The sequence below is a fragment of the Marmota marmota genome, unplaced genomic scaffold (genome assembly GCF_001458135.2).
Source record: "Marmota marmota marmota unplaced genomic scaffold, marMar, whole genome shotgun sequence".
Lineage (NCBI taxonomy): Eukaryota > Metazoa > Chordata > Mammalia > Rodentia > Sciuridae > Marmota > Marmota marmota.
The window spans coordinates 290,607-309,130 of NW_026000051.1; the positions used below are offsets into that span (position 1 = coordinate 290,607).

An 18,524-nucleotide genomic window follows, 5' to 3' on the forward strand; every position below is an offset into this window, starting at 1 on the left:
ATCCTGGGGTGAAGGGGCAGAGGGCGGCCCTGCAGGCCAGGCTTGGGGGGCCTGGGGTGGCCGGCGGAGCTGCCTCGGGCGCTGACGGCACTGGATGGGCAAGGTGCTGGCGGCTGAGGCAGGAGGGCAGTCGGGTGCTGCCAGCGTGGGCTCTTCCTCACCGTGACCCTCAGGCGGTCTTCTTCCCTCTAGAGCGTCCCCGGCCCGCTGCTCATCAAGCTGATCCAGCAGCGCCTGACGGACGAGGACTGCGTCAAGAAGGTGAGACTGCTGTGTGGCTCCTACTGGGGGCTCTGCTGTCAGGACAGAGGGAGGGGACGTGTTCATCTCCAGGGGCAGGGATGGCCAGACCCGAGGAGAGGTGGGTGTGTCCTTCCCTGTGGCTTGCCATGGGGACTGGAGGCTGGCGGCTCCCACCAGGGCCCCTGAAGGAAAGGCCCGGCACAGTTGGAGGGTCCAGGGAGAGAGTCCAAGCAGGGACAATTGCAGAAGCATGCATGTGGTGGGAGGGGACAGGACAACCAGCACATGTCAGCACCCAGGGTCTAGCCGCAGCCGGGAGCCGTTACATGTTGTCTTGATTTCTTCAAATAATTCCCGGCACTGTTTCAGAAGAGCCTGGGCCCCGGTGAGGAGTGGCCGCAAGGTGCCTTGGGACCAAGAAAGGGGCAGGCGGGTCCCAGCCTGCACAGTGCCACTCACTGGAAATCTGGGGACAGAAGAATGTCCGGGGGGGGGGGCAGCAGGATTGGGCATCCCTACCCCCTGAGGGAAGAGGAAGGGGCTTCAGTAAGCTGGCCGAGGGCGGGCAGCAGCTGCAGCGGACCTGGCTTTCTCAAAAGCCACTCAGGCGTCCAACACCAGTCAGTCTGCTGCCCGGGCCTCTCTTAAGGCCCCTGTCCCACAGGGCCTGGGTCTCGTGTCCAGGTCACCTGGGGGGAAAGTGGTAGTTCTGACCAGGATGGCCGCAGTCCTGTCAGCTGAACCCCATGGGCTCTGTGCGCCCCTCTCCTGGCACCAGGGAGGGCTGTGCTGTCCCCCCGGTCCCTGGGGCCGGGGCTCACCTTGTTTTCGTTTTTCTTTCTCTTGGACTCCCTCCTCCCCTGGGTCCCTTCCTTGAGCATCCAGAGAGTCCCTCTGCTCTCAGTTCTGAGGTCGCTTGGGCCTCTTGGTCTCTGCTTTTCTTTCCCTGGCCAGGAGGGACTTCGTAGTCACAGCTGCTGTGGGGTCTTTGTGGGAGGCGTGCTCGGGGTGGGGTCGGCCACGCCAGCACAGGGCCAGGCCGGAAGTTCACCGACGACTTGACTTGTCTGCGGCCTCCCTCAGGGTGGTTTGCCCCCCAGGTCCACGTGCTGGGAGCTGGATCTGGGGGTGGTGCTGAGCGGGAAGTGGCAGGCGTCCTCGGGTAAGTGGAGGCACTGTCGGGAGGGATGAGCTGTTTCTCCGGAGACCCTGGTTAGTTGTTGAGAGAGGGCCAGGCCTGGCCCCCGCCTCCCAGGCCTTCGGCTTCAAGATGGACCTTTCTCCAGGGCCCGTTGCCCCCGTGGTGGGAAGAGATGCAGTGACCTGCGGGGGCTCAGCAGGGCCCGTGCTAGGCTGTGAGACCGACAGGGCACCTCCACTGTCGTAATAGAACAAAAATGGACTAGCACGGTGGCTCCCCCCATGGCCCCCCCGCATCTCCCCGGCAGCTTCCAGTTCCCTGGGGCGCCCCCTGTTGGTCTTCTGGCCAGAAAGCGAGCGTGTACTTGCCCTGCTCTGCGCACGCTGCTGTGACTGCTCCCATGTTTGGCCAGGGGCCGTGGCTGGCCAGTATGTCCCCATGATATAAAATAGCCCTGCGCTTTCTCTTCAGCCCTGGATAAGAAGCACCTGCTGCCTCCAGGACGGTGGAGGAGGGTCAGCCTGGCCACCTGCATCTTAACCAGCTTTCCCCTCTGCCACCTGCTCCCGCCCCAGCTCCCTTCTGCAGAGTTCTGCAGAACCCTCGGGGCACCGGGTTCCCTGGTGCCCAGACTCTGGCGCCAGCTCCACCTCCCGGCCGTCCACTCCAGCAGGGGCATTGGTCCACCTTGGCTCCTCAGCAGCGGGAGGCAGTGTCACAAGACCAAAGTGAGGCTGAAAGTGAGAAGGGTGGGGATGGGGACACCACTGTGGAAGACCAGGACCCCCTCTAGAGCTGGGACTGTGCGGGGGGCCATCCCAGCTTGGGAGAATGGCCGAGGACCGAGGCGGGGCCAAAACCCAGCTCACCCACCTCCACTCAGGCCAGCCAACCTCAGGGAACACTCTTTAAACTTGACCCTTCATCCTTCACCCTTGAAAAGGCCTCCTGTCTTCCATCTGGGAAGTGCCCGTCTGTCGGGTAATAAAGGGGGAGGAGCATGCTCTGGGATTAATAAAGTGGGAGTAGTATCCTCTGGGATTGGAAGTGGGACGCGCTTTCCACACACAGTGCTTGGCGCCCTCACTTGGCTGCCCTTGAGCTTGCCGGGTGGAGGGTGGCGCGGGAGCCTGGCAGCAGGCTGGAGTCACCGAATCTGCCTTCCGGCCTTAGCGCGGAGCTTTCCCCTCTTCATCGCCTCTGGCCAGAGGGCCACCAGGGTTGCTCCGCTGCACAAAAGTGAGCTGCCTGGGACTGGAATCCCTCCTTAAGCTGGGGACTGTGTTTAAAGTGCAGTGGGGTGGGGGCCCTAGCTTGGTGTTAGAGAGTACCTAGCATGCACCAGGCCCCAAGTTTAGTCCCAAGCACCCAGAAAACCAGATGATAAGAGCACAGCAGACATAGTTGTGCACAGCAGACACAGTCGTGCACACCAGGCAGAATTTCTGATTCATTGTGCCCAGAGCTTCGGGACTAGGACTATCAGCTTGACTGATGCTGGTTCTGGACACATGGGCAGCGAGTGATCCTGCCATTCCTGGCCCCAGAGACAGCACTTGTCCTGAGCCACTCACCAACCACCGTCACCAGCTCTGCCAAGCAGGAGTCTAGTCGAGCTGGTGCTACAGTCTGTCTCCTGCTTAGCAAGGACAGTGGGACCTCCCCATGCCTATTGTAGAAGACCCCCTTTCCTTTTCAGAGTGTCTTTTGTTTGGGTACTGGGAATTGACCCAGGGGTGCTTAAACACTGAGCCACATCCCCAGCCCTTTTTTAAAAAATATTTTTTTGGGTTGTCAATGGACTTTTATTTTTATTTATTTATGTGCAGTGCTGAGAATTGCTCAATGCTCATACATGCTAGGCAAGCACTCTCCCACTGAGCCAAAACCCCAGCCCTCACCAACCCTTTTTTTATATTTTATTTACAGATAGGGTCTTGCTAAGTTGCTTAGGGCCTCACTAAGTTGCTGAGGCTGACCTTGAACTCATGATCCTCCTGCCTCAGCCTCCTGAGCTGCTGCTGAGATCAGATTCCCTTGAAGGTGCTTAGAAGCCCAGACCTCCAGTGACACAGGGATCCCAGTGGGAACTGCGATGACCCAGCTGCTCCTTTCCAGGGGCCCCACAGTTGAGGGTGCTTCGACTCTCTGCCCTGGTGCTACAGAAGCTAGCACCGGGAGTCCACATCCCAAGTCCTTGCCAATGGCCACTACTGTCACCAAATGATGGTAGCATCTACTGTTAGTATAATGATGCTCTGATTTGTATTATTACTTATACCGTATATGACCACCTGTCTTATAACTCATTGTCGATGACATTAATGTGTAATGTTCACTGTCACAACCAGCATTGAGGTGGCAGTGGGGCTGTCGGGAGGCCTTGTCTGGCCCTACTGCCAGGTCCCATGGCAGGTGCACCTCACACTGTGCAGAAAGACCGTGGCTGTACACGGATCAGAGTGTAGCTTGCATGGCCAGGTCTCCACCCGCCTTCCAGCAACCCTGCGGAGGCCACACTGTGGCTCCCCATCTCGCAGGTGCAGAGGCCACCACGGCAGAGGGAGTCCCAGAACCAAGGTGCAAATACAGTGGTGTTCCTGCTGCCGGGGCCTGGTCTTGGGGCTCCTCTGGGAAGCTGCGCTCCCTGAGCCCCTTCCCCCATCTGCAGAACAGTGGGTCGGGCTTGCGCACAGAAGTCCCTCCTAGGCCTGTGATTCTGATCATGTCCAAGCCATTGTTACCTGCAGAGAAAAGAAATATCTCCTTCGATTTGTTTTAAAATTTCTTCTAACCTTCATGGGGCACCCAGAACCTTTTTCATCTCTTCCCAGTGGAGACAGGAGTGAGAGGTGAGGCTTCTAATTATGTGCTTTGGTTGTTCAAAAGCAAAACAAACCCTCATCCAAAACAAACAGGCTTTCTTGCTTTTAGGGAGAAAGTGACACATATGCATATTCATTTATATGGTAATTAATATTATTTAGCTTCACAGGGACCAGAATTGGTAATTTAGAGCACAGAAGAAGACAGGGAATCATGTTCAGGAGAGAAAGATGCAACCGCAGCCCACCAGGACTCTGGTTCAACGCTGGGTTTTCATTTCTTCTTCTTTTTGGTCTAATGCAATCTCTTTGAGGATTTTTTTTTAAGTGACCATCAAATGAGTAAAAGAAAGAAAAATGAGTAGTTTGTATTAGAACCATCAGAAGGCAGTGACTCTGTTGGAGACCCATGAGCTACTCCTCTGGACAGTCCAGTTCTTGAGGTCAGAATGTGTCCAGGTCTGCAGGGCACAGTTTTGGGACAAAGCTGAGCTGAGACATATGTAGTGAGTTTGGAAATGTGGGGTCAGGTCAGTTCCAAAGGGATCCTCACCTTTGCCTTGACCACGGTCATTGTTTGTGCTGTTTTATTTGAAATACTAAAGAATCTCTTTGCTTTACTCGGTTCCTGATCTGCCTCCTGCCTCCGTCCTGGGTTCTTCCCAGTCCTTTCCCTGTTGTCCCTGAGAGATCACTTTAAAAATAGGAACGATTTTATTTCTTGGCCACAATGTATCTGTCCATGTGGGTGCAAATTTGTTTAAGGTCCAGAGCCCCTGGCTGCTGCCGTCAGCCACCAGTTTCCTTCCCTGCAGGTGGCTGCTGTTAGTGCTCTCTGGGAAGCACATCCTTGGGAAATTGTCCTGTGTGGACAAGCAGTTGTCCTTCACTAAGTGGTGTGACTGGGGCCTTCCACTGCTCCTGTCCCTCTTGTGGGCATCCCTAGAGCTGGGGCCTGGGCCTGCCTTTGGCTCAGCCTCACGCCCCCTCCTCTCTCACCCACCTCCTTCAGCCCTCCAGCTCAGCCGGCCTGCCCTGCTCAGGGCCTTGGTACACTGTAGCAGGCCCCAAGGGGACTCCTGTCCATTTCCCACCTCCCAGCGTCCACACCTTGTGCAACCCCCTCCCCTGGCATGGGACAGGACCAAGGGACATGGTTACATCATCCAATAGTGTCTTAGCAGACCAGAGAGAGGGTCTTCTGCTGGCACAACGAAGCCAGCTGCCCTGTTGGAGAAGCCCTGCTCAGGGCCTCTGGGAACTGTGGGCAGCCTTGGGCAGCAAGAAGCCAGGATTTGGGGTCATCCAGCAGGAAGCAGCTGGATTATGTCACAGCCCTAAGGGGCCGGGAAGAAGATTCTTCCTCCACCAGGCCTCCAGAGGAGGACGGAGATGGCCACACCTGCACCACAGCCTGGGCTCAGATCCTGGCCTGTGGATCTTGCTGCCCCAGCGGCCCCGCCCGGGTGGACAGCTGCTTCTCGATCCTTCAGCCTCCAGCCTCACCTGCCCTTGCCCACTCCAGACACAGCCACTCCTGTCACACGCCCAGGGCATTTTGCACGCCTCCTCAGCACCATCACACTGGAGTTGGGAGTGAGTGCACTGAGCGGTCAGTGGCAGGTCCCCAGCCTGTCCCACGGCCTGGCATGGGCTCCATGCTTGGTAAATATTTATGGAATGAATGAATGAATGCATTTGGATGACTTCCCAGCTCTGCATCACCATGGCAATGAAATCCTGTCCAATTTGCTGTTGGTCCAGGGAGAGGACGGTGTTTAAAATCCAGCAAACGATGCAGTCAGACCCAAAGCACTCAGTGAGGCTTTCAATGGGAGACGCACATTTGTCTCCAGGTGGCTTTGGGGAGATGGCTTTGGCCTCCCCCTGTTGGGGTTTCCCGTGAATCGTGGAGACACTCAAGTGACTTCCTGCTTTCCATCTTCAAGTTGTTTCCGAGTCTCTCACTTGGTTTTCGTGTCCTATCCCTTGATCAAGTTCAACTGCTGGACCCTGAGCGTGGGCTGCCCCCCCGTGGGGCCTGGGCCTGGAGCACTGGAGAGCCTGTCGCATGTGCAGAGCCTTCTGTTCTCTTCCTGTTGGTGCCGGGGCCGCCCTGCGCTGGGCTCCACGTTGGCGCCCTCTGCTGAAGGGTCGTCCTGTTTTCTTTCCCTTTGTTCCTTTAATTGACTGTGACAAGGATCAACCACCAGGATGCTGACTTTTAAAACATTAAATTAAAGTGATCCTGCCTTGCAGATGGACTGCAGTTTATCTTATCGATATCTCTTTGAAAAGCATGTTTAGAAATCGTCCTACATTAGACCTTTTATGAAACGGGAAAGTCCTGGGTGGAGGAGGGGATGTGGCTGAGTTCAGAGGCCAGCGGGCCAGGACTGCAGGTCGTTTTAGCAGCCACCATGCCAAGGCTGTCCTCTCAGCTCACTGGCAGCCAGGCGGGGCTCCATTGTCCCCTGGGAGCTATATGAGGCCCTTTGACACAAGCATTTCTCTGTCACCAGAACCAGACTGAATTGGAAAGTCACAGTCTGGAAATTATGTGTCTCAGAGAAATGGGAGAATGTTTTCCCCGGCGGCGGTGGCCGTTCCTTCTGTCCCAGCACAGGGACATAGGCAAGGCTGTGCCCGGTGGCACCGGCTGGTCAGGAGGTGGTGTCGTATTGCTCCACACTTGAAAAGAGTGGCTTTCTGGGATCCACACTCCGCTCATGTCCGCCCAGAGGCCTGAGCTCCTCTCAGCTGGGCTGGCCGACAGCAGCCAGGGAAACGTGCACAGGAAGTGGCGGGGGCTGCTCAGACCTCGGGGCTCCTCTGTGTGGAGTGCCCAGAGGCTCACAGACAAGGTGTGGACCCTGGGTGCTGCAGAGCGGGACCCTCAAGACTCATTCCTCATAGATGAGAAAACGCAAGTGCAGTGCTCAGCACTGTGCCGGGCCCTGAGGTCCCCTTGGACAGAGTTAAGACCCTTGTCCTACGCTGGACAGCTGGGGTGACGAAGGAGTGGAAGGCCATCGCTTGCTCATGCTCAGCTGGTGGCCACCAGCAAGCCTCACAGCCCCTTTCCAGAACCTCACTCCAGGCAGGCCTGCGACCTCCCACAGCTGGAGGGCTTCTTTCCCCTGAGCCTCTCCCCCTGCAGCTGGGGACGAGCACAAGGCAAGAAGCTGCGGCAGGCATGTTGGCTCACCCCTCCCAGGCTCAGGCAGTCACCGGGCAAGTCCCCGGGGACGCTGGTGCTCCACCTCTCCTGGGTCGCCTTGATGCCTCTTCCCTTTCTTCTTCCTTGGCCATGACGCACAGAGCCGCCACCCCAGCAGAGTCGCCCACTGGACTGACGAAGGCTGGACCTGCTGGTTGGAAGCCCATGAGGTCTCTGTCAGTGTCTGCCTTTGGTGGATGAGTTCCTGCCATCTGCAGCGCCTCTTCCGCGTCTCCTACTCTTCCATTGCAGGCAAAGGGGCAGAACCCAGGGCCTGTGCTGCGGGGCGTGGGCTGGTGGAACCACGGAAGGGGCCTCCACTCAGTGCATCCCAAACCATGACCTGGGGCCTGCTGTCCTGTTAACAGTACAGACGAGTGTTGAGGCCACGTTGGGGACAAGATAGAACAGAGGGCTGATGGCAAGTCATACCCATCCTCTAGTCAGGGGCCACCACACAGGACACCCACCCACTCACTGGGAGGAGGATGTCTGTTGCTGAAAAAAAAAAAAACAGCCCTTCTGGAAATGCCTGAGGGTCAGGACGCCGCTCCCTGCTCCCCCTCCTGCAGCCAAGCCCTCAGCACAGGCTCTGAGCACCCTGCCGGACGGAGCTGGTCTCCCGACTCCCCAGTCAGGGGAGTCTCTGATGAGGCCGGGAGCAGGGTCTCCCCAGCCCCCCAAGTCTCGTGGCAGCTGGGGGTGTTCCCTTTGCTGTGCATGAAATGCAAAACCCGCGCTTCGTGTTCAGGGGTTGGTTTCTCTTAGATCTCATTTGCAGCGGAGACTCAGTACTCACGATAAGGAGACAACAGAGCACACGACTGTGGGGCCACAGCTTGAGTTCACTTGGTGTGTTTCGAGGCTCTTTTTTATTTTTTCGTGTTGTTCACAGATTTATGCTTCCGGGCCACAGAGCCAGTCATATTTCACAGTGGAGATGTCAGCCGAGCTCGGGAGCCGCTGCTGGCCCCCGGACCCACAGCTGTGTGCTTTGTCTCTCCTTGTGGTGCCATTGGTCTGCATCAGTCACATCACTCTTATCACGCTGACGTGGGGGCACAGGGCTTCCTTGCCACCGGTGTGGCGCTCACAGGTTCATAGATGTCACCGGCACCCTCAGAGGAGTGCGGTTTTATTGACCCACTGCGCGGCTGAGGCCCTGGGCTGTGTGTTCCCCCAACACAAGTGCACTTGGGACTGCAGAGGACCAGAACGGGAGGTCTGAATGGTGGCAGCAAGGCAGGGGCCTCCAGGGCAGAGCACAGGGCGTCCAGCCACGTGGCCCTGGTGTGGGAGTGCTGGGCCTCACGTTGGGGCTGCGGCTGGCGGCATGTGTGGACGCCTATCTGCAGCTGAGCAGCAGACACCACGAGGGTGTGCTCCGTGGGCTTGTGGTACATCCTGTGTCCCCTCTCCCTGCCATGAGGGCAGAAAATAGAAGATTGCCATGCGGGGTGGAGCCTGAGGTTTGGGCAAGCGCTAATGTCCAGGGAACGGCAGAGTGTTAGAGAGGTGAAGTGATCGAAACTGGACAGGGCTCAGAGCCGCCAGCTGTGTCACTCTCCCCAGCATCAGGTGGGACCTAAGCTTCCAGCTCCAACTCGCCAGGTGGAAGAGTCAGAGCCCCCCGGGGGCAAGTTCAGGAGGAGACACCCTGCCAACAGCATGCACATAGAGCGCAGAGCGCCGGCAGGTGCCCAACGTTGTCTGAGATGAAACTTGAAGGTCAACATTCTTGCTAGTCGTCTAGAACGGCTCAGTATCCCGAACTTGATCTTTTAAGGTGTGTTTTTGGATAAGTCAGAGTACCTGGTTCTGGGGTAGTTGGGTACCGCCATCCCTCCTTGTCTCAGACCTCAGTTACTTGCCAGCTGTGGCCCCAAAATATTAAGTGGAAAATTTCAGAAGTAAACAGTTGTTAAGTTTTGGATTCACCCCATCTGCATAGCATGATGGAAGCTTGCACCACCGGCTCTGTCCCACCTGGGGGAACGTAGCAGCCTCCGTTATCAGGTGGCTGTGGTCCCGCAGTGCTTGTGTTCAAGTGACCCTCATCTTACTTGACAAAGGCCCCATGGTGCAGGCGTAACGACTTTGATTGATGGAAACCCAATCTCCACCCCCAGGTCGCCTCCCCGGGGCACTGCGGGGACTCAGCCTGCAGCTCCAGGGGATGCCTCTGATGGGCAGGGCCTGCAGAGCCTCTGTGGGAGCCAGGGGCCTCGCCCTGGTGGAGCTGGGCAACCCCAGGGAGCACCCGCGCTCTGGCATTGGTAGGAGACAGAAGGAGAAGAAGGCGATGCATCAGAAGGCAGTGGTCCCGAGGGCAGCGGAGGCTTCTTGTGTGCAGTTGCTAATTGCCTTTAATAACAGTCAGGAGGGCGGAAAAGGCCAGTGTCCCACCAAGCAGGGTGGCCTGGGCCGTGCCAGGCCGTGCTCCGCTGGGCCTTGCCCAGCCCCCTAGGCTGGCTGGCGTCTTTTCTTTCTTCCTCTCTTTCTTTATCTGTGACATCTGCTCAGTGTTGTCCCTCCTGTGATACCATACCCCTTGCAGCTGTGCAGACCCTCCAGCTCTGCGCTGGTGCGCGAGTGCCCTGAGCATACGGCCTTTTTGATGTGTGATGAAACAGAACCGAGCCGCAGGGGTATGGTGAGCGAAGGCATCAGAATATCAATTAACCTGCTCGAACAGAGCTGCGGCTCGGAGCGGAACAGACGTCTCACTGAAGTGTCAGGAAGATGGATAATGTGTTCTAATTAGGGTTGACTGATACCTCCACATCGAGCCACTCCGGCCCTCGGACCCTCAGACCCAGCAATGCGGGCTTGTCTCAAATGTCTTGGTGTCCCACCATAGCCGTCGTTGGATGCTGTTTACTGATTGATGGCTTCTCGCCTTGCCAGGATTTGCAGCCATTAAAGTGTTCTCTGCCAAAATCGCCATTTCCCTTGAAAGTGCAGTCAGCTTTGCAGCTGGGCAAGAGACCTCCTTAAACACAGAAGCTCTGGGACAGGCCCTTTCCCAGCGCCCCGCCTGGGCCTTCCATCTCACGGATGCCCCAGGACGGATGCATCCTGAGACAGAGCCCCAGTCAAGGCTCCGTCCCTCCTGGGGGACTGCAGTGGGCCAGCCTGGGCCAGCACAGGGGAGAAGAGTCTCCGTTCTGTCTGTCCAGTAGGGTGGGGTGTGCCCCAGCGGGTCCCCAGGAACCCCATTCCTCAAGCACCTGGGGGACTGTGCCACCTCCCCAAGTCAAAAAGAGCCGACCTGAGAGCCAGTGACCGGGGTTCACTTCAGAGCTCCCCGCCTTCCTCCCCAAGTCTGAGACTCAGTGACGCCCGTGGGACCAGGCGAATCGGAGCCCTGCAGTTGGCAGCACATTCCTGGTGGCTGGAAGTCCCTCTTTCTCCCGCGAGGACTTGGTGAGAGCCGCTCTCCTGAACAGCTCTGAAAGCTCTGGCCCACAGGCGACATCCACTGTGAGTTCATGGTGCTCACGGAGATTGCTCAGAAATGCAAGATGAAAAGCCGAGCTTGGTGCTGAGCAAGGCCAGAGCTCCGGGTTCCTCCAGCTCCAAATAGTGGTGGACACAGCCTGCTGTCCTCTTGCTAGGGGAAGCAACCCAGGGCTAACTCCTCCCCTCCACGTAAGAGAAAATCAGGGTCTGGGTTGAGCTGTAGTTCAGAAAGTGCTGGTTGGGCTTGTAGGACCCAGGGAGCTCTCGCAGGGGACGGCGTACTATGGGCTCCTGGGGCTCGCCTGGGCAGTTTGCTTTCTCTGAGCCGTGGCTGTGACAAGGATTTGAAAGGAAAGGGCTGTTAAAAAAGCAACTTTGCTTTTTTAGTTCCAGAAACCAGGGGTTTTGTGATGGTGTGTTTCTTTCTATATGGGTTAAGAAATTAACAAGACCTGTCTGTTTTTCCCAGCACTCTTGATGCTGTGAATTTGTTTAACTTTTCTTATTCAACAGTCAGTGGAGGCTGTTGGAACCTAAATGCTCTAGTAGAATAGAAATGCGGGCGCTATGCTGGTTTTTGCCAGACGACACCTCTCACCCCACCTGCCCTGTGTCCTCTAAGTCCTGGGGTGTGAGGTGTGAGTGACCTTGAGTCTGAACTTGCCCCGGCACCCCCGCCCCCATCCTGAGGTGTCAGGCTCTGAGGGAGGTGTCTCTGACAGGTGCTTCTCTTGGGGAACCTGCATCCCAAACCTCCTCTCCAGCGCCTGCCTGCCGGGCTCCCTACTCTGCGGAGCTGAGACTGGAGCGATATGCTCTTATATTTCACTCTTTGAGAGCTCACTTTGCTGATTTATCTGGATATCGAGCCCCAAGCATTAAACAGTGTGTGCGTCTAACTCTAGACTCCTGGGACTTGAAAGGCCTTCAGAAATTGTTTAATGTGAACATTGCTGAGGGACATAGAAAACAGCTTAAGCAAATGGGAAGATAATGCGTCGACTTGATCCTATAAGAACGTCAGTTCTTCATGAATTAATCCACATATTTAATGTCATTCAAAAATCCTCCCAGAATTTCCATTTTGGAACTTGACAAACAAATTTTTTTGATGCTTACCTGGAAGAAAAAATATTTGAAAAAATGGGAAGGGAAGCATATTCTATTAGACATAAAAATAAATTATAAAACAACAATCATTTCAAAGGTTAAATAAGAACAGTTTAATCATCTACAGGCAGAAAGAGGCCAAAGCCAAAGTCATATCAGCATTTAGACTATGACAAAAGAGACTTTGGAGGGGAACAGAGAGACTTTTGACAGATGAGGTCAGGATAGTTGGCAAGCCACAAGGAAACAGGTCACAGCTCTGTGCCATTCACACACAAAAAAACATGCACTTTTAAATATTTAAGTGTAAAGAGTAAAAACATAAGAAAACATGGTTTAAATGCAAGCGAATATTAGCTTTGCGGTGGGAAGATCTCTTTATACATCCACACAATGCCAGAATCCAAAGAGAAAAGGAGCAATTGTCTTGGCTGCAAGCCAGTGTGTTAAAACAACACCTTACACAAAATTCAAAGGCTACAGACAAACCACAGAAAACCCCGAGGATATCATTGGCCTCAGAGGATTTGTGGTGGTGTTTGCCAAAACGGGTTAAAATTCTTAATATGTAAAGAGCTCTTATAAGTAAATAAAAGGATGAAATCCCAAGGGGAAAGTGGATTGATAGCATGAATATACATTTTAGAAAAGAAAAAATCTAAATAGCCAATAAACATGGAAAAATATTGAACTTTGCTAATGTAAATCAAAGCAGCAGTGGCATATTTTGCTGGACAGAGTTCCTTCAAGTTAATGCCCAACATTAGCAATATGCAGGGAAACAGGGGTTCCACCATTGAACTTATAAACTGGCCAGGCAATTTTGTGGAGTCGTATGACAAAATATGTCAAAAGCCACAAGAGAAGGTGTCAACTTCTGGAAATTCACCTTGAGGATATTTGATTCTCAGCAAGACAACATATGAACAGCGTTTTTTAATAATGATGAAACAGTGGCATCAAACCCAACGAGCACAGTATTGGCGTAGTTAGCATGCGGCAGGTCAGCTCAGGCCGCCACCGAAACCTCAGGGGAGGAGCCTTTGGTGACATGCAAAACATTCCTGCCATGTTCTTACCATGTGAAAGGAACAGATCACAAAATGTGTGTGATTCTTTCCCCTCCCACCCTAGGAAAAGAGGACCTTTTTCAGGAAAAGGAGATAAGCCCAAGTGTCTCAGTGGTGCCTTTAGGTGCCCGGTGTTCCTGGAGACTTGCAGTGCTACTTCGGCTTTTCTGCATGTTCTGAAACTCTGTAGGAAAGAATCAGAAGTGTGAGAAGAGCTGTGTGCACACAAGAGGCCTATCACAGTGTGACTTACGCTAGTGGACACTGCAGCTGACCTGTCCAGCTGGGGCGTGGCTAGGTAGCTGCAGCACACCCACTTGATGGACATTGTTTAGCCACTGAATATGGAGGCAATGGAGACCCGCTGCAATGTGGAAAACGCTCATGGTCGCTTTGACACGTGGTGGAAAGAATCAGGACGAGAAGTGCATGTTGGGCTGGGGATGCGCTCAGAGGCAGAGCACTTGCCAGTGTGAATGAGCCTTGGGTGGGATCCCCAGCAAAAAAAAAAAAAAAAGGCGGGGGCACACATTCTGACGATGACCATAAACGTGGATTTGGGGGGAAGAGAGGAGTTGTGGAGGAAGGCGATGCTGTTATCAGAGACATTCACTTCCTTGTCTGAAAAGCTCCAGTTCTTCCATAAAGTTATTATGTTCTTTTAAAAATAATTTTTAAAAATCTAAAAACAGATGAGACAGCACCCCTTCACCTCCTCTGTCTAGGGCTGGATCCTGGACGGCATCCCCGAGACACGGGAGCAGGCGCTGGTGATCCAGACCCTGGGGATCGCCCCCAGGCACGTCAGTGAGTACCCCGAGGCCCTGCCAGGAGGGCTGGGTGGGATGAACCCCTGCTCTGTGGTGCTGGCTCCCCAAGCCCCATCCTTGTCCCAGCCACCACCCAGGAAGGTCTGGGGACCCACAAGAAAAAGATGTGTTGAATTAAATGCAGCCTTAGTCCCAGGCACAGTGCCACTTGTCCTTAAGCCAGGTGGTGGTTTACTCTCACCCTGCGGGTTCCTTGGGCCTGAAACCCCCTATCTGAGAAGCTCTATAGGGAGTGAGTCATTAGGAATGTGGAGAAGCATCTAGACAAAGATGTCGATCATGCTGTTATTTATGTCAGTGAAGGTTGTTAGCGGGGGCGGGTCGATAGTGGGCTGTCTGGGGTCCCGAGAGGATACCCTTTGTGACTTAGTGCCAGGAAGACCTTGTCTTTAGTAGCTCCTGGGATGGGAGGTGGTGGTGGGAGCAGCCAACGAAGCATAGAGCAAGGACTGGTCCGTGAGGGTCAGCTGCCCGGCACGTCTGCGATTGCTCCTTGTCTCCCCTGCCCAGTCGTGCTGAGTGCTCCGGACACTGTGCTGATCGAAAGGAACCTGGGGAAGAGGATTGACCCTCAGACTCGAGGTATGGCTGTCTCCATGCCCCACACCCTGTGGGTTTCCAGAACACTTGGAGACTCCTCACTCCCTGCGCATTCACCCTGCGCTGGGCATCTGAGAACAGTGTTTGGGAGGTGACTCGGGCCAGCAGAGTATGGCTGTGAGCTGGACGACACTGGGAAACTGGGGACTTCAGCAAATGAGACCTTTAGGTGGAAGAGGGGCTTGTTTGCTGTAGAACCAGACTCAAGTGTGGATGTGGGACGCCCAGGCTTTGAGCCCACTCTGGTGAGCTCCCCTCCTGGCTCGGGGCCACACATGGGGACCAGGGGTGGGGCCTGTCTCCATCTCCCTGGGAAGCAGTACACCCTGTGCTCTTTGCTGTGGTCACAGGTGAATAGGCATGTGTTCTATCTGGGAACTGGCAGGTGCCACAGGCCAGGACCTGCCGACGGGTCGTGAAGACAGGAGGACCCTGGGCAGGCAGGGACAGGGAGTGATAGACCTGGGCTTTGTGGCCCCGGGGCTCTGCCCCTCTCCAGCAGTACCACCTGGGATACCTCTGTGAGATTTCGTTTTCTCACTGGTACTTAATGATGTGATTGCTGTGAGGGTCTGCAGGCCCATCAGCCGGGCCCGGGCCCAGCGCTCAAAAACTCATGGCAGCCCTACCCTGGGTGACTCTTATCCTTGTGTTAAGGAGAGCAGGCCCGGCGCTCTCAGGCCCTGGGATGTCAGTCAACCACAAGCTGGGCCTTCAGGGCAGAGCCCTATCCAGGCACAGCAGCCCCCCTAGCAGCCCTACGGGGTGGTGACGACTGCTCCTCTTTCTGTGCAGAGATCTATCACACCACCTTCGACTGGCCCCCGGAACTTGAAGTCCAGAACCGTCTGATAGAGCCAGAGGGCATCTCAGAGCTGGAGACAGCCCAGAAACTGCTGGTATATCATAGGAACATCATCAGGATCCTTCCTTCTTACCCCAAAATCCTGAAGACCATCAATGCTGACCAGCCATGTGTAGACGTCTTCTACCAGGGTAAACACAAACGGGAAGTCGCACCCTGGGCACCGCCCCAGACCCAGGCCCACCGTGCATGTCTGCACGCTCCATCAGCATCACCCATCTGGCAGCAGCCCATGGCCTAGGGGTGCTAGGACCCCAGGAGTCAAGTCATAGATGTCCAGCTCCCCTGCCCAGAGCGTGTGTGTGCAGGGTCCCTGAAGTGCCCCACTGGGAGACTGGGGCCAGTGTCCGTGTCCTACACCTGGACGTGGTCGTGTCTCCAGCCCGTGGGAAGTTTGACTGAGATAGAGGTGGGAGGAGGAGAGGTGAGGGATGGGGTGGCAGAGTCTGGACCTGACCCTGAAGGAGAAGGAAGAGGCGCCGTATGAAGGTTGGGACCGAGGGCTGGGCGTGCTCCGTGGTGGAGCACTTGCCAGGCCTGTGTGAGGCCCTGGGCTCAGCCCCCAGCACTGCAAAAAGGGGGAAAAAAGAAAAAAAACAAAACACTATCACAACCAAGACTCAGGTTCAGAGCAGAGAAGAGCCGTCCTGCTCCTGGCGCTGTGTTGCCGTCCACAGCACAGCGGAGGTCCAGACGCCATCCCGAGCGGTGGGCCACCACGTGCGCCACCATGGGCACCAAGGGAGGAGGGCCTGCCCTCTGTGCTGCTGGAGCCCTGGTGTGGTCGACCCCTTACCCAGTACACATGGCTTTGCCATCTTTGGCGCCGGTCTTAACACCCTGAGCCTGGAGCTGGCCATGCATAAGATGCCCCCCGCCCAGGAGCAGGGTTCCCAGTGGTGTGTCCCAGTGGCTGGTGAGGAAGCGCTCTGTGCCCTTCCCAAGTGTTGTCACCGCGGTTCAGCATCCTGCCTATGAAGGCAGACGGAAGCTAGAACCACTCTGTCCCCAGAACTGTGTTATGATTTTTTAAAAGTCTTGCTGTGTCAAAACCCAGTTCTCCCCGTCCACCGACTCCTGGAAACCGAGGCATTCAGTCTGTTTCGACATGATACAGGCTCGAGAGAGACACTGAGGACACTAGACGGCTGGTGACGTCCTTTCTCACCTGCTCCCTCGGGTCTCCTTAAAGAAAGGTTTATCGCGATGAGACCTGTTTTGAGCCCCTGGGTGCTTCCCGCTGTCCCCCCGCTGCCCTGTCCCGCTGCAGTCTCTGGGGCAGCCATGCCATCTAGAGGCACCACCAGCCCACAGGCGTGTGTCTGGAAAATGACGGTGCTTTCAGAAATGCCAGGCTTATAATTTTCCAGCGCTTTGCATCTCAGAAGGGTCTTTAGTAGCAAATACTCTGCGCTCTTAAGATAAACATCGCCATGTTTATCTTATGCCATGATTTTGAATTTACACATTAATTACTTCCAAATTACTTAATTAAATTTAAAAGTTCATATGATTGTTCATAAAGAATTCATGCCTGGAATTGTAAATAAAAATGTGAGTGTCTGAATATTAATTATTATTAATTAATAATGCGGAGAGATAAATTGGAAATTGGAATGCAGAATTCTCTATGTGTTGTTTTTTTAATCTCTCTGCAGTGTACCCAGCAACCACATATTTCTTAAAAAGAATAATCAGATGGCGAGACCGTCTGGGGGATCATTACTTCTAATTAACTTAGTTATTTACTGTAAATTCAGCGTCATTTGTAAGCAGGCAGCCTCGCCTGTAGCATTTGGTGCTTTTCAGAGGCTCTGGATCATGGGCGGTCTGAGGAGAGCCTTACTGGAGCCCCTTGCTGAGTTTCGGGCTCTCAGTGGGGAAATGGTGCCCGTGGTGGTGGGTTTGGAGAGTTGTCTCAGAGCCTGACTGACTCATCTGTAAAATGGGACAAGAATGATACCTTCCTCATGGGATTGTGGGCCACTCAAATGAGGGAGTGACTACAGAGTGCTTAGCTTAGCAGTTAATATATGCTGGCCGTGATAGTGACGATGAAGACAGCCAGCTTTGACTTTCCTGTGCCATTAGTTCTAAGGAGGGGATTGGTGATGTCTCTGATGATCCATCCAACCAAATAATCCCCAAATGAGCCCAAGGATCCTCACTAGGAGCAGTTCTGTCCCTACGGCCCCCAGGATCCAAGGGAGAACAACTGACTGTCTGAAAGCAATTTCTGGTTGCACAGCATGGAGTCGTGCTTCTGGTACATTGTGGGTGGAAGCCAGGATTGCCTCTCAGCACCACACAGTGCATAGGACACCCCACAACAAGGAACCATGTGGCCTCAGTGTCCATGTGCTGAGGCTGAGAAACCCCGACAGGGACCTTAAATGGTTTCTGGGGGCACATTTCTGAGAGTGGCATGCTGGCTCAGGCCTCTGCCCAGGACGGAATCCCCTGGCGGGACAATGGCACAGGTGATAGTCAGGGTCCCGAGGCTGGCATTGCAGGGACAGGCTGATGCTTCTGCAAAAAGTGAGGCGAGTGAGGAGGCCCTGTTATAAAGGCTGGCCCCTTTGGTGGGCAGCTCCCCGGGGCCGCCCGGAAGCCTGCTCTTCACAGCCCCATCAGCCTGTTCTCTGAGATCCCCTCGTGTGTCCTTGAGTGGGAGGTGGCCTGTTTGATGTTCAGTACGTTTCCCTGTGACTTCTCGGCATCCAGGGCCCCTGTGGTGCAGGTCTTGCTGTCAGCAGTGCTCGGCCCTGCCTCTCCACGTCTTTGTTCATCAAATGCCAGGGGTGCGTCTCTGCCACTCCTGTGACCTGTTTCACCACCGCCTCTTTGGAAACTTGCAACAAAGTTGGTGTCACTGGAGTGCCGCTGCGCAGATTATTCTCCACCAATTCCCAAGTCCTTTAGAAGTCCCTGCACGGGAGCCTCCCGCATGGCCTGATGCGTTCATCAAAGCCTGAGACTGACACCCAGCCGACACCTCCCCTGGGGGACCCGCCTGGCCCAGGGCTGGAGGTCAGAGGCTCAGCCAGGATGCAGTTTGGAAACCTGTCACGTGCCAGAGCCAACCTCCCTCTGCAGCACACCCAGCCCCAGTTCAACCTGCAGGCCAGTGGCCGCCTGTGCGGGCTCTAGTGCAATTC

At 55.0% G+C, this 18,524-nt stretch overlaps 1 protein-coding gene across 4 annotated transcripts in view; it reads left to right on the forward strand.

Moving 5' to 3' along the window:
* Ak8 (adenylate kinase 8) overlaps positions 1 to 18,524 on the forward strand; it is a 131,386-nt gene that overhangs the window by 33,346 nt on the left and 79,516 nt on the right. For all 4 annotated transcript variants that reach the window (XM_048812820.1, XM_048812821.1, XM_048812824.1 and 1 more), the window contains 4 exons: positions 193 to 261; positions 13,797 to 13,878; positions 14,412 to 14,483; positions 15,297 to 15,497. In XM_048812820.1, coding sequence (XP_048668777.1) covers positions 193 to 261; positions 13,797 to 13,878; positions 14,412 to 14,483; positions 15,297 to 15,497 — 424 coding nt within the window. The remainder of the gene's footprint in view (positions 1 to 192; positions 262 to 13,796; positions 13,879 to 14,411; positions 14,484 to 15,296; positions 15,498 to 18,524) is intronic.